This window comes from Rhinoderma darwinii, chromosome 7, assembly GCF_050947455.1.
Source record: "Rhinoderma darwinii isolate aRhiDar2 chromosome 7, aRhiDar2.hap1, whole genome shotgun sequence".
In the NCBI taxonomy this organism is placed as follows: domain Eukaryota; kingdom Metazoa; phylum Chordata; class Amphibia; order Anura; family Rhinodermatidae; genus Rhinoderma; species Rhinoderma darwinii.
In genome coordinates this window covers 13,106,007-13,121,514 of record NC_134693.1, presented here as the reverse complement: position 1 = coordinate 13,121,514, position 15,508 = coordinate 13,106,007, and the positions used below count along the sequence as shown (strand labels likewise).

The 15,508-nt window shown below is 36.8% G+C and overlaps 1 protein-coding gene across 9 annotated transcripts in view; it reads right to left on the bottom strand.

Moving 5' to 3' along the window:
- Window positions 1-15,508, bottom strand: part of SGIP1 (SH3GL interacting endocytic adaptor 1) — an 88,447-nt gene that overhangs the window by 18,893 nt on the left and 54,046 nt on the right. For 4 of the 9 annotated variants that reach the window (XM_075832784.1, XM_075832781.1, XM_075832780.1 and 1 more), the window contains exons 14-16: window positions 14,467-14,588; window positions 13,636-13,762; window positions 7,319-7,378 (exon numbers count right to left, since the gene is read on the bottom strand). In XM_075832784.1, the coding sequence (XP_075688899.1) occupies window positions 7,319-7,378; window positions 13,636-13,762; window positions 14,467-14,588 (309 nt within the window). Of the gene's footprint in view, window positions 1-7,318; window positions 7,379-9,772; window positions 9,830-13,635; window positions 13,763-14,466; window positions 14,589-15,508 lie in introns of all 9 variants that reach the window. The other 5 variants (XM_075832782.1, XM_075832786.1, XM_075832787.1 and 2 more) reach the window with 3 other exon arrangements.

Below are 15,508 nucleotides of genomic sequence, written 5' to 3'. Positions count from 1 at the left end.
CTTGTATATAGGTGCAGTATTATAGTAGTTATATTCTTGTATATAGGAGCAGTATTATAGTAGTTATATTCTTGTATATAGGGAGCAGTATTATAGTAGTTATATTCTTGTATATAGGGGCAGTAATATAGTAGTTATATTCTTGTATATAGGAGCAGTATTATAGTAGTTATATTCTTGTATATAGGGGCAGTATTATAGTAGTTATATTCTTGTATATAGGGAGCAGTATTATAGTAGTTATATTCTTGTATATAGGAGCAGTATTATAGTAGTTATATTCTTGTATATAGGGGGCAGTATTATAGTAGTTATATTCTTATATATAGGGGCAGTATTATAGTAGTTCTATTCTTGTATATAGGGGGCAGTATTATAGTAGTTATATTCCTGTATATAGGGGCAGTATTATAGTAGTTATATTCTTGTATATAGGGGGCAGTATTATAGTAGTTATATTCTTGTATGTAGGAGGCAGTATTATAGTAGTTATATTCTTGTATATAGGAGCAGTATTATAGTAGTTATATTCTTGTATATAGGGAGCAGTATTATAGTAGTTATATTCTTGTATATAGGGGGCAGTATTATAGTAGTTATATTCTTGTATATAGGGGCAGTATTATAGTAGTTATATTCTTGTATATAGGAGGCAGTATTATAGTAGTTATATTCTTGTATATAGGGGCCAGTATTATAGTAGTTATATTCTTGTATATAGGGGGCAGTATTATAGTAGTTATATTCTTGTATATAGGGGCAGTATTATAGTAGTTATATTCTTGTATATAGGAGGCAGTATTATAGTAGTTATATTCTTGTATATAGGGGGCAGTATTATAGTAGTTATATTCTTGTATATAGGGGGCAGTATTATAGTAGTTATATTCCTGTATATAGGGGCAGTATTATAGTAGTTATATTCTTGTATATAGGGGGCAGTATTATAGTAGTTATATTCTTGTATATAGGGGCAGTATTATAGTAGTTATATTCTTGTATATAGGAGCAGTATTATAGTAGTTATATTCTTGTATATAGCGGCAGTAATATAGTAGTTATATTCTTGTATATAGGGGCAGTATTATAGTAGTTATATTCTTGTATATAGGGGGCAGTATTATAGTAGTTATATTCTTGTATATAGGAGCAGTATTATAATAGTTATATTCTTGTATATAGGGGGCAGTATTATAGTAGTTATATTCTTATATATAGAGGGCAGTATTATAGTAGTTATATTCTTGTATATAGTGCCAGTATTATAGTAGTTATATTCTTGTATATAGGAGCAGTATTATAATAGTTATATTCTTGTATATAGGGGGCAGTATTATAGTAGTTATATTCTTGTATATAGGGGCAGTATTACAGTAGTTATATTCTTGTATATAGTGCCAGTATTATAGTAGTTATATTCTTGTATATAGGGGGCAGTATTATAGTAGTTATATTCTTGTATATAGGGGCAGTATTATAGTAGTTATATTCTTGTATATAGGAGTAGTATTATAGTAGTTATATTCTTGTATATAGGGGGCAGTATTATAGTAGTTATATTCCTGTATATAGGGGGCAGTATTATAGTAGCTATATTCTTGTATATAGGGGGCAGTATTATAGTAGTTATATTCTTGTATATAGGAGCAGTATTATAGTGGTTATATTCTTGTATATAGGGGGCAGTATTATAGTAGTTATATTCTTGTATATAGGAGCAGTATTATAGTAGTTATATTCTTGTATATAGGGGGCAGTATTATAGTAGTTATATTCTTGTATATAGGACCAGTATTATAATAGTTATATTCTTGTATATAGGGGGCAGTATTATAGTAGTTATATTCTTGTATATAGGGGGCAGTATTACAGTAGTTATATTCTTGTATATAGGGGCAGTATTACAGTAGTTATATTCTTGTATATAGTGCCAGTATTATAGTAGTTATATTCTTGTATATAGGGGGCAGTATTATAGTAGTTATATTCTTGTATATAGGGGCAGTATTATAGTAGTTATATTCTTGTATATAGGAGTAGTATTATAGTAGTTATATTCTTGTATATAGGGGGCAGTATTATAGTAGTTATATTCCTGTATATAGGGGGCAGTATTATAGTAGCTATATTCTTGTATATAGGGGGCAGTATTATAGTAGTTATATTCTAGTATATAGGAGCAGTATTATAGTGGTTATATTCTTGTATATAGGGGGCAGTATTATAGTAGTTATATTCTTGTATATAGGAGCAGTATTATAGTAGTTATATTCTTGTATATAGGGGGCAGTATTATAGTAGTTATATTCTTGTATATAGGACCAGTATTACAGTAGTTATATTCTTGTATATAGGGGCAGTATTACAGTAGTTATATTCTTGTATATAGTGCCAGTATTATAGTAGTTATATTCTTGTATATAGGGGGCAGTATTATAGTAGTTATATTCTTGTATATAGGGGCAGTATTATAGTAGTTATATTCTTGTATATAGGAGTAGTATTATAGTAGTTATATTCTTGTATATAGGGGGCAGTATTATAGTAGTTATATTCCTGTATATAGGGGGCAGTATTATAGTAGCTATATTCTTGTATATAGGGGGCAGTATTATAGTAGTTATATTCTTGTATATAGGAGCAGTATTATAGTGGTTATATTCTTGTATATAGGGGGCAGTATTATAGTAGTTATATTCTTGTATATAGGAGCAGTATTATAGTAGTTATATTCTTGTATATAGGGGCAGTAATATAGTAGTTATATTCTTGTATGTAGGAGGCAGTATTATAGTAGTTATATTCTTGTATATAGGAGCAGTATTATAGTAGTTATATTCTTGTATATAGGGAGCAGTATTATAGTAGTTATATTCTTGTATATAGGAGGCAGTATTATAGTAGTTATATTCTTGTATATAGGGGCAGTATTACAGTAGTTATATTCTTGTATATAGTGCCAGTATTATAGTAGTTATATTCTTGTATATAGGGGGCAGTATTATAGTAGTTATATTCTTGTATATAGGAGCAGTATTATAGTAGTTATATTCTTGTATATAGGGAGCAGTATTATAGTAGTTATATTCTTGTATATAGGAGGCAGTATTATAGTAGTTATATTCTTGTATATAGGGAGCAGTATTATAGTAGTTATATTCTTGTATATAGGGGGCAGTATTATAGCAGTTATATTCTTGTATATAGGGGCAGTATTATAGTAGTTATATTCTTGTATATAGGGACAGTATTATAGTAGTTATATTCTTGCATATAGGAGCAGTATTATAGTAGTTATGTTCTTGTATATAGGAGCAGTATTATAGTAATTATATTCTTGTATATAGAGGGCAGTATTATAGTAGTTATGTTCTTGTATATAGGGGGCAGTATTATAGCAGTTATATTCTTGTATATAGGAGAAGTATTATAGTAATTATATTCTTGTATATAGGGGGAAGTATTATAGTAGTTATATTCCTGCACATAGGAGGCAGTATTATAGTAGTTATATTCTTGTATATACAGGCAGTATTATAGTAGTTATATTCTTGTATATAGGAGCAGTATTATAGTAGTTATATTCTTGTACATAGGAGCAGTATTATAGTAGTTATATTCTTGTATATAGGGGCAGTATTATAGTAGTTATATTCTTGTATATAGGAGGCAGTATTATAGTAGTTATAGTCTTGTATATAGGAGGCAGTATTATAGTAGTTATATTCTTGTATATAGAAGCAGTATTATAGTAGTTATATTCTTGTACATAGGAGCAGTATTATAGTAGTTATATTCTTGTATATAGGGGCAGTATTATAGTAGTTATATTCTTGTATATAGGAGGCAGTATTATAGTAGTTATATTCTTGTATATAGAGGGCAGTATTATAGTAGTTATGTTCTTGTATATAGGGGGCAGAATTATAGTAGTTATATTATTGTATATAGGAGCAGTATTATAGTAGTTATATTCTTGTATATAGGAGGCAGTATTATAGTAGTTATATCCTTGTATATAGGGGGCAGTATTATAGTAGTTACATTCTTGTATATAGGGGCAGTATTATAGTAGTTACATTCTTGTATATAGGGGCAGTATTATAGTAGTTACATTCCTGTATATAGGGCAGTATTATAGTAGTTATATCCTTGTATATAGAGGGCAGTATTATGGTAGTTATATTCTTGTATATAGGGGGCAGTATTATAGTAGTTATGTTCTTGTACATAGGGGCAGTATTATAGTAGTTATATTCTTGTATATAGGAGCAGTGTTATAGTAGATACATTCTGGTATATAGGGCAGTATTATAGTAGTTACATTCTTGTATATAGGGCAGTATTATAGTAGTTATATCCTTGTATATAGGGGGCAGTATTATGGTAGTTATATTCTTGTATATAGGGGGCAGTATTATAGTAGTTATATTCTTGTATATAGGAGCAGTATTATAGTAGTTATATTCTTGTATATAGGAGCAGTATTATAGTAGTTATATTCTTGTATATAGTGGGCAGTATTATAGTAGTTATATTCTTGTATATAGGAGCAGTATTATAGTAGTTATATTCTTGTATATAGGAGCAGTATTATAGTAGTTATATTCTTGTATATAGGAGCAGTATTATAGTAGTTATATTCTTGTATATAGGAGCAATATTATAATAGTTATATTCTTGTATATAGGAGGCAGTATTATAGTAGTTATATTCTTGTATATAGGGAGCAGTATTATAGTAGTATTATTCTTGTATATAGGGGCAGTATTATAGTAGTATTATTCTTGTATATAGGGGGCGGTATTATAGTAGTATTATTCTTGTATATAGGGGCAGTATTATAGTAGTTATATTCTTGTGTATAGGGGGCAGTATTATAGTAGTTATATTCTTGTATATAGTGGGCAGTATTATAGTAGTATTATTCTTGTATATAGGGGGCAATATTATAGTAGTATTATTCTTGTATATAGGGGCAAGTATTATAGTAGTTATATTCTTGTATATAGGAGCAGTATTATAGTAGTTATATTCTTGTATATAGGAGGCAATATTATAGTAGTATTATTCTTGTATATAGGGGCAAGTATTATAGTAGTATTATTCTTGTATATAGGGGGCAGTATTATAGTAGTTATATTCTTGTATAGAGGGGCAGTATTATAGTAGTTATATTCTTGTATATAGGGGCAGTATTATAGTAGTTATATTCTTGTACATAGGAGCAGTATTATAGTAGTTATATACTTGTACATAGGAGCAGTATTAAAATTATTATATACTTGTACATAGGAGCAGTATTACAGTAGTTATATTTTTGTACATGGGGGCAGTAATATAGTAGTTATATTCTTGTATATAGGGGCAGTATTATAGTAGTTATATTCTTGTATATAGGAGCAGTATTATAGTAGTTATATTCTTGTATATAGGAGGCAGTATTATAGTAGTTATATTCTTGTATATAGGGGGCAGTATTATAGTAGTTATATTCTTGTATATAGGGGCAGTATTATAGTAGTTATATTCTTGTATATAGGAGCAGTATTATAGTAGTTATATTCTTGTATATAGGAGGCAGTATTATAGTAGTTATATCCTTGTATATAGGGGGCAATATTATAGTAGTTATATCCTTGTATATAGGAGCAGTATTATAGTAGTTATATTCTTGTATATAGGGGCAGTATTATAGTAGTTATATTCTTGTACATAGGGGCAGTATTATAGTAGTTATATTCTTGTATATAGGGGGCGGTATTATAGTAGTTATATTCTTGTATATAGAGGGCAGTATTATAGTAGTTATATTCTTGTATATAGGGAGCAGTATTATAGTAGTTATATTCTTGTATATAGGGGGCAGTATTATAGTAGTTATATTCTTGTATATTGGGGCAGTATTATAGTAGTTATATTCTTGTATATAAGAGCAGTATTATAGTAGTTATATTCTTGTATATAGGAGCAGTATTATAGTAGTTATATTCTTGTATATAGGGGCAGTATTATAGTAGTTATATTCTTGTATATAGGAGCAGTATTATAGTAGTTATATTCTTGTATATAGGAGGCAGTATTATAGTAGTTATATCCTTGTATATAGGGGGCAGTATTATAGTAGTTACATTCTTGTACATACGGTAGCTGTATTTAGGTTATCCTTTATTCTATCCAGACTTTTCTCTTCTGACTTTTTCTTACTTTGTGCTGAAGTTCTATACTAGCTACTTTTTTCAGATTTACAGACCTTTCTTTGCGTAGTAGAACATCTCTTTGCCATGAATTGAAAATAAAAGACTGATTCACTTCTAGAGAATCATATTGAGCAAGTGATATCCCGTCATGCAAGGAACATCTTTCCTTTTGCACAAATAACCTCACGTTTGCATTTTTTCTTAAAATGGAAAAGTGTCCACCGATTTGCTTAACCAATACCAATACAATAGCTAGCCACAGACTGAATGTTCAACCGTTTATCACGATTTCCCCATTAATTTGCAAGTTTGGCTAGGTTCATTCAGCGGGTGAGAGATAGGCAGATGTCAGACACCTCTGGTGCTGCTTTTCTCATGGGGATAAAAAAAAAAAAAAAAGAATCCTATAGGAAGAGTCCATCCTGTCATATCTTTCCTTTTCCAAAAGACAATCTGTAGTAAACGGTCTGCCAGGCTCCCTAGACATTAGATGTAGTACATGGATTCCCTGAAAAGGTCTTTGGTCAGTTTAAGAGTTTAGTAAAGTGCATTATAGGGGTTGTCCCATTAGTACAACCCCTGTCCACATGCCCTATTAGACTCAAGCCTTCACAGTTCCTGAATATCACAGGTAACTACAACTTCTAGAGGAGATATAGAAGCAATGGATGTATTCTTGCCAGAGTTACCATTTAGGGGACTGGGAAAGCTGGGTGACATACCCCACAGTAGCTGCAAAGGTGGCCATAGAGTTTGTCATTCGGCTTATATTTAATGGTGATTACATTTGCGCTGAATTTATATGCATTTAACCTCACTACAGAACTTAACCAGATTACCATGGGCCTACTAAGCAGTCATAGCATTGCAGATGGAGCTGAGAGATGACCAATAAGACATGCAGACTGGATGCTGTATGGGATAAAATAGCAGCAAGGTGAGTTTTGACTTTAGCAGGTAGCCAAAGTGGCCCATGTGCTGTGATGGCAAAGCCGTTCCCAGCCCTATCAGCAGCATAGGGTCAGCTAGAGAGCGTCTACACTATGCAGGCGGAAACTGCCAGGGCAGGTAAGGGGGAGGAAAGGGGCAGATTGGTCTGTATGCTATGTACTACTTACCTTCAAAAGTCAAATAAAATTTTCCTCGGTCAAACCAAATGAGGGAAGGCTGTTCATTCTCTGTGTGGAGAGGATTGGAAGCGGGTCGGAAAGGGATTTGGGAGAGGAGAGAGAAGGACATAAGAGTCAGAGCAGGATAAAACTACAATAATGGGTTGGGAAATGGTGCTGCAAGCCATGTGTGCTACATATTTGGTGGGAAAAATAAAATGATTCTTACACTTCCTGTGCAGTGATAAATAAATGTAAAAACTACATTGCATTGTATTGTTTGTCCTGTATCCACCTGCAATAGGCAATATCCATATCAGTAGCAGTAGATCAATACTGTAAGGGATCATTTTCTAAGGAGTTTTCATCATGTAGAACACCATAGCACATAGCACCACCACAGGTTGTGATGGGTACTGCAACCACCAGAACTTATCACCCCAAAACGCTCCAACAGTAGCATTTTAATTAACTTACGAAGGGCAAACGGCAATATAAAAACTGTACATAATCAAATTTAAAAAAAAAAGGCTTTTTTTTTAGGCCACAATATTTTGATTTCTTGACTTGTCTGGGTGTTATGCTTCATAAATGATAAGTATACAAATATTAAATAGAGCTGGAAAACATTTCAGGGCATCCCTGACTGCGTGTAAGAGACCCTTCATCTTTAAAACAAGTGAATACCTATAAAGCAACGGAGAAACTGTCATGCAATGAACACGATCCTATTGTTGCGTTGGCGAGTCAGGCTCCTTTCTGTATCAAGGTCTCGTCACGTAGCAAATATCAGGGGAGGATTGACATATTTTACACTGGACGTGGGCAATGAACAGAGATCGTAGAGCGGTGCCGAGGATTCTGCTTTTTGATTACTTTTACAAGCACTTTAATTTTTTTACATATAAAAGTAAAAATTCCTCCAATCTGGCATCTACCAGACATAAATATTCTTAACCAATGGACGACGTAGTCAAAAATCTAATAATTTTAATGAGGGTATAGTAATGAATCAATTGATCACAGCCCCCCCCAGCTCCTGATGAAGAAGGGAAGGTCGAAGGAGTTGTAACTGATTGTAGTCAGTGCGCTCCTTTCTTCTGTTTGGGCGAGAGTGATCAGGTGACCGGCCCCGAGAATTCTCCAGGATCGGGTCCCATGATTCCTCACAGCCAATCAGCAGAAAGGAATGCGCTACTCAGAATAGAGTAAGTGGTCTCTTAGGCCGAGTTCACACGTTGCAGATTTGTTGTGGATTTTTATTGCAGATTTTACCCTTTGCGAAGCAAAAGGGTGAGGTCCGCGTCAAACAGAATCTGCAACGAGTTTTCAGGAGTTTAGGGACTATTCAGTGGGTTCAATAGCGCCCACTATCTTGAGGCCCTTTTGCACAGGCCCAGGATCAGGTGAACAAGTGTTCCTACAAACGCTCGATCTCGGTCATCGTCCTGTGTAAACAGAGCAACGACTAGACGATAAACAAGCAAATATTCTTTCATCAGCTGATCGGATCTTTTATGCAGCCATAAAAACATATGGGGACGAACGATTGTAGTAACGTTCGTCCCCATACACCCAATCATTCCGGTTTGAATGGAGCAAACGAGCGCCGATCATCAAGATTTATATAATAGGTGGTAAACATGGGCGAAAATCTGCCTGTGTAAAACCGCCTTTAGGCCCTGTTCACACTGAGTTTTTTTTCAGGCAGAAAATTCTGTCTGGAAAAATCTGCTTAGTTTTTGCTTTTTTAAGTGGTTTTGCACCACAGGTGGTTTTTTGCGTTTTTTTTTACCTCTCAACAGGCAAAGGAAAAAAACACAAGCGTTTTTTGCCAAAAAAGTGTCAAAAACGCGGCGTTTTCTTCCTGTCTCCCATTGATTTCAATGGGCTTTTTGAGCTGGAAAACGCCTCAAGATAGGGCATGTCGCTTTTTTTTCCCGCGAGCGTTTTTTTCTGCTCGCCTGAAAACGATGCATCCACCTTCCATTGAAATCAATGAGAGGCAATTTCGCCTGTTTGTTTGCTGCGGTTTCTACTGCAAAATCCACGTAAGAAAACTCAGTGTGAACAGGGCCTTACTGCCATTAGTGAATCTATCAAACATCCTAATCTAAGAAGAGATCTCCCTGGTGACAGATTCCCAGTAAGAAATGAATCATTTGCCACCAATCTTCCAGCAGTCTTGCTTTGATATGGGGGGTTAGGTACTGTATTATATGATGTGTTTTAAATTATTGAAAATATCAGACTATAAAATGCCAAATTAAAGGAATTTTACTGTGTATTTAATGACCCACGATCCCGAACGATATCGCTCCATCATTTCTGGTCAGAATATTGAGGCCTGTAATTGAGTAATATTGGAGGAGTCGCACATTCTAGATATAGTCTCTACTACAAAACACGGCACACGTCTAAAGACCTCTAGAAACCAAAGTCACCCGCGCTATAGTACAGTACCTGCAGGGGTGTCTCGTCTGTCAAACGGGGGCCGTTTGTCAGCAAATGCATCGCCTTCTGATATCATGATCAAAAGAACGAAGGATAAGTAAGAACAAAGAATAAAAGCCAAGCCATGCAGCAAAAGTGATAACATACTACGAACAATCACAAGAGCAGAGAGAATGATGGCAGCAACAATGAACCTTATGCCAACTGTATATTATATTCAGATTTATTACCAAATTACCGTGAAAAATAAAAATTATTTTACACTTTAGAAATACATATAATCGACACAAAAAGACGAGTAACTTAGAATATCTGTAATGTATTTACAGTTCTACAATGCAGAGTTACAGTCTGTATTATACTCCAGAGCTGCATTCACAATTCTGCTGGTTGTCATTGGAAACTGTCAAGAAGCCTGTCGACAGACACGCCCCTGAGAGCATAGCTGAGCAGCTATAATGCAGGGGGCAGTCTTTTCTTCAGTGCTGTACAATGACCAATGTAAAGGCTACATTTTCCAGTATGCAAGTCCCCATGTGCAGACATTGAACCAGAAGGGAATGATTATTTTTAAGCTACGAAGCCGGCAGAAGTATGAGTGAAGCTCTAGAGTATAGAGCAAGAATAGCAAATAATCCTAACAGGGAAGAACAACACAGCAAGATGACGGAGAACAACCGGAGAAGTTGTAAAGGAAGCCATATTGGTAGACAACCAACTTTCCAGGAAACATGAAATGGCTTAAAAGGAATTGAACTTATCTAATTCTCATCACAGAGAACATATTACTTTGAGGTCTTAATAGGAACAGGATCCCAAGGGTGAGCCTCTGTCAATAAGTTATCGAAGACCTCTGCTGAGGCCCCTTTAGTCTTTGGCATGGAGGGTCTTCCATTCTGTATACCATCATAAGAAATCACAATATGATATAAACTGATGAGTAATAGGATAGAGACTGGAATAATCTGTGAGGAAAAAGACTTGTCCATTGTCCCTTAAGGTGCCCATTAACAATAGCTATTCCTCCCTGATACCCCCATACACATGCAGGGCTGAGCATGCATGTGTTTTCAAGGGGAGACGGGAATAAGATGCTGCCAAACACCTCTGGCGGCAGCTTATCTCCTGCAGAAACATGCCTGATGCTACTTTCACCCGACATCTGACGTCAGAAGAGAGTCGTGCATCCCTATACACATTAGAGAGTTGGCTGGTTTTGGCTGCCGTTCATCTAATGTGTATGGAGACCTTTAGAAATGTTATGCTTCCCATAAAAATCGGGATGATGCTTAGACAACCAAGAAGTTGGAGGAAACCCAATCATCTGTACAGTCATCATCAGAATAAAAAACATCATCCCTGATAACCCTAGCACTTTACACATATCTATGGTTTTCTATTATTCTCTGCAGACAACTTCAATCTGCCCAAAGGAGTCACGTTATGTAACAGGGGGCACGGTGTGTTACACTATCTACAGGGGGCACTGTGTGTTACACTATCTACAGGGGGCACTGTGTGTTACACTATCTACAGGGGGCACTGTGTGTTACACTATCTACAGGGGGCACTGTGTGTTACACTATCTACAGGGGGCACTGTGTGTTACACTATCTACAGGGGGCACTGTGTGTTACACTATCTACAGGGGGCACTGTGTGTTACACTATCTACAGGGGGCACTGTGTGTTACACTATCTACAGGGGGCACTGTGTGTTACACTATCTACAGGGGGCACTGTGTGTTACACTATCTACAGGGGGCACTGTGTGTTACACTATCTACAGGGGGCACTGTGTGTTACACTATCTACAGGGGGCACTGTGTGTTACACTATCTACAGGGGGCACTGTGTGTTACACTATCTACAGGGGGCACTGTGTGTTACACTATCTACAGGGGGCACTGTGTGTTACACTATCTACAGGGGGCACTGTGTGTTACACTATCTACAGGGGGCACTGTGTGTTACACTATCTACAGGGGGCACTGTGTGTTACACTATCTACAGGGGGCACTGTGTGTTACACTATCTACAGGGGGCACTGTGTGTTACACTATCTACAGGGGGCACTGTGTGTTACACTATCTACAGGGGGCACTGTGTGTTACACTATCTACAGGGGGCACTGTGTGTTACACTATCTACAGGGGGCACCGTGCGTTGGACTATCTACAGGTGACTTTAGTTAAGGCCCCCAGATATAACTTTGCTTTGGGCCCTAGACATGCCAAATCCACCCCTTGTTATATTTTAAAAGAGAAACCCCCAGCTGTTCACAGGGACCATACACTACCATTGGAAAGAAATAATGGTGGGGCATGGTCACAATAGAAGAAACATTCTCCACTGCTGTCGATGCCCTGCTAAGGTAAGGACTGGTAACTGTGATATGGACTCATATCTATTTCTTATAATAAAAAAAACAAAACACTTAAAAGTATTCCAATGCTACCCAATTATCCCCCCCCCCCCATGAAAATGGACGTCCAAGGAAGTCTGAGACCCCAATACGCATCACATAGTCTGTGAATTATGATGAACGTGGCAGGATCTGCTTATTGGTGTCAAGGAGTGGCTTGAAGAGGTTTTCCAGGATTTTACATTGACGACCAGTCTTTGGAGGATCACAATCACACATTGATAGGCCATCAATGTAAAATCAGGCAAAACCCCTTTAAAACTTGGTGAGTACTTGGTTGGTTCCGGCATGAGCGCTAACCTTATGTTGAGTTGTTGGAAAAGTAAGAAAAGAAAGTGACTGAAAAGAAAAGTCAGATTGTCAGCTGTGAAAAACCACCCAAATCCAAAGCAAAAAGGCAAGTGACTGAAAGAAAACCTATAACTAAAGAAAAAAAGAAATAATACTTGCTCAAGGTTCAAGCAGCAAGCAAAAAAGTCAAAGCAAGACAATAAGTGTCAGATGAAATGTAAATCCTATCTGCAGCTGAACAGTCATAAAATACATAGAAAAGTCTAAATTTCATTACAAGTGCAGGTCATTGGTCACAATTCATGAACAGATATTGTGGTGTTTTTAGATAAATGCAGGTATTGCTTTAATTTAAATGGTTAATCCAATCACAGAGGTTTATAGAAAAAAAACATTTGATAGGTGCATGTCCCACCTTGCATCTATCTCTAGAACAGGGGACCCCAACAACCATGGTGAGCTGGCCATCGGCTAGTGCATCCAGGAAGTTAAATGGATGGAGAGGTGGATGTGGAGGTACGCAGCTCTCCCCATTAATTTCTACTGGAGTCATGGAAACAGTCGTGCAGGTGTGCTCGGCTATTTCCGTAACTCCCATAGCAATCAATGGAGAGAGCCGCGCACATACGCATCCACCTCTCCATCCATCCTCCGCCTGGATGCAACGGCTGCCCAACCAGGCGTGATGAGGGTCGACGGGACCCCCGTTCCGGAGATAGGTGCGGGTCTCACCTCATATTTTGAGGATATGCCATAAATATCTACGATGGGAATACGTATCCAATATAGAGGATCGGGTGGTCAAATTTGTGCCCATTAATTGATCCTGCAAAAGTGTGGACGTTAGAAGTTTATGGCCAGCTGTCATGAGGGATGAAGAGTTTCCGATACATGTGAGCCTTCTTGGTACTATTTGTACAGCGCAATGTTTTGGGCCCCTGGTCGGCACGTGAAGTTGCCGTTCAGTGTATGGAGAGGCTCTCTAGGATCTCTCAATTTGGGAATGGGGCATTTGCTAATCTAAACTATTTCAGCACCATAAAACCGCTCTGGGTTATGAAGAATGGATGCGTGTTGTTACGTTTTGTTACCACATCTAAAATGAAACGCATAGACACAATATGTGAAAAATGTAAGAAAAGCTAAAAAGTCTTTACCAACTGTTGGTGTGGTGGCTGCACTCAAGGACGTTGCTGAAGATATGGAGGAAGTGCTCTCGGCTCGGGCCAAGGGGGCGATGGGAGGAGGGCTGGATGAATGGACGGGTGGACTGAATGGCCGTGACTGCAGAAGAAAGGGTAAGGTTAATCACACAGCAAAAAACTAAGTTCCTTGAATTAGGGTATGGCCACAGGCTGTGTTTTCAGGTGTATTTCGGAGGGGTGTAACGCCTCGAAATACGCCTGAAAAAAACGATAGCTGAACGCCTACAAACATCTGCCTATTGAAATCAATGGGAAAAACGGCGTTTTGGTCAGACGGGGCGTTTTTTCTTACGCCAATGTTTAAAAAAAAACAAAAACGCACGTACAAAAACCGCCCTGTAAAAAGTAGGAGCGCATCACTTCTTGAGCCGTTTTTGGAGCGTTTTTTCACTGCGTCAAAAACAGCTCCAAATAAGTCTAGAAAACGCCTCAAAAAAACGTTTTCAGCTTCAAAAGCGGCTGAGAATCAGAGGCTCTGTAATTTTCAGCCGTTTTTGACTTTGCGTGTGAACATACCCTTATAAGGTTTGGCACCAGTTTTTGCAAAATAATGGCCGAACAATGTGGATGAAAAGAAGTCCCTGATTCATCCCACTTGTGACAACTATTCAGAGATCGAGCGAGACCTGGCCCACTGCGATCAGTGTTTTATAACATTTTCTATTCTCACATCATAAAACACTATTTTAGGACGGGTAGTCAGACTTATTACTAATGGATGGACTATCCTGAGGATCGCCATAAATGTTCATTCCTTTAAATACACGTAGGTAGGTTACTCACATCGGTTACTGCAGGTTTTCCAGGAGGTACTTTAGGCCGAGATGGTGGACGAGGAGGTGGTGGGGGTGGGGTTGTACTGCAGGTGGCAAGAGGGGTTGCTGGACGAGCAGGAGATGATGTTCCTTAAAAGGGAGATATATAAAAGATATGAACAAAATGAAATACCACTATAAGAGCCACGAGTTTACATGTTGCTGTTACATAGGTTGAAAAAAAAAAAAAAAAAAGGCACAGGTCCATCAAGTTCAACCTCTCAATAAATTACCCGTCATTCATTGCTCATTGCTCGATTAATTATAACCCTCAATGCCATTCGTAAATAAATAATCATCTCGCCTTTTTTTAAATGCTGACATCTGTCATCACTACCTCTTGGGGTAGGGCGTTCCATAGCTTCACTACTCTAACTGTAAAGAACCCTTTTCTATATTGATGTCTGAAACGTCTTTCTTCCACACGCAATGAATGTGTCCTTTGTAGAGTCCTTGGAAAGAACAGATCATGTGCTAGTTCTCTGTATTGACCACACATATACTTATACATATTAATAAGATCCCCTCTAAGACGTCTTTATTTCAAGCTGAACAAGCCCAATTTTTCTAGCCTTTCATTGTAAGCGACACCTCCCATCCCATTTTATAATCTAGTCGCCTGCCTTTGAACACTCTCTTGTTCTCCTATGTCCTTTTTACAATGTGGAGCCCAAAACGGAATTCCATATTCTAGATGTGGCCTTACAAGGGGTAATATTACATTTGAATCACAGGTTTTTCTCTCTCTTTTTATACAGCCTAAAATCCTATTTGCTTTTGCAGCTGCTGCCTGACATTGAGCGCTGCTACTTTGCTTATTTGTTACCAGAATACCCAGGTCCTTCTCTTGTTCCGTTATCTCCAGTTTTATTCCATTTAATGTATATGAATTAATGCTATTATTGCGTTCTAAGTGCATTACTTTACATTTATCAACATTAAATTTCATCTGCCATGTTTTTACGATCACAACATATTACATTTATACAAATATTTTCTATTATTGTACC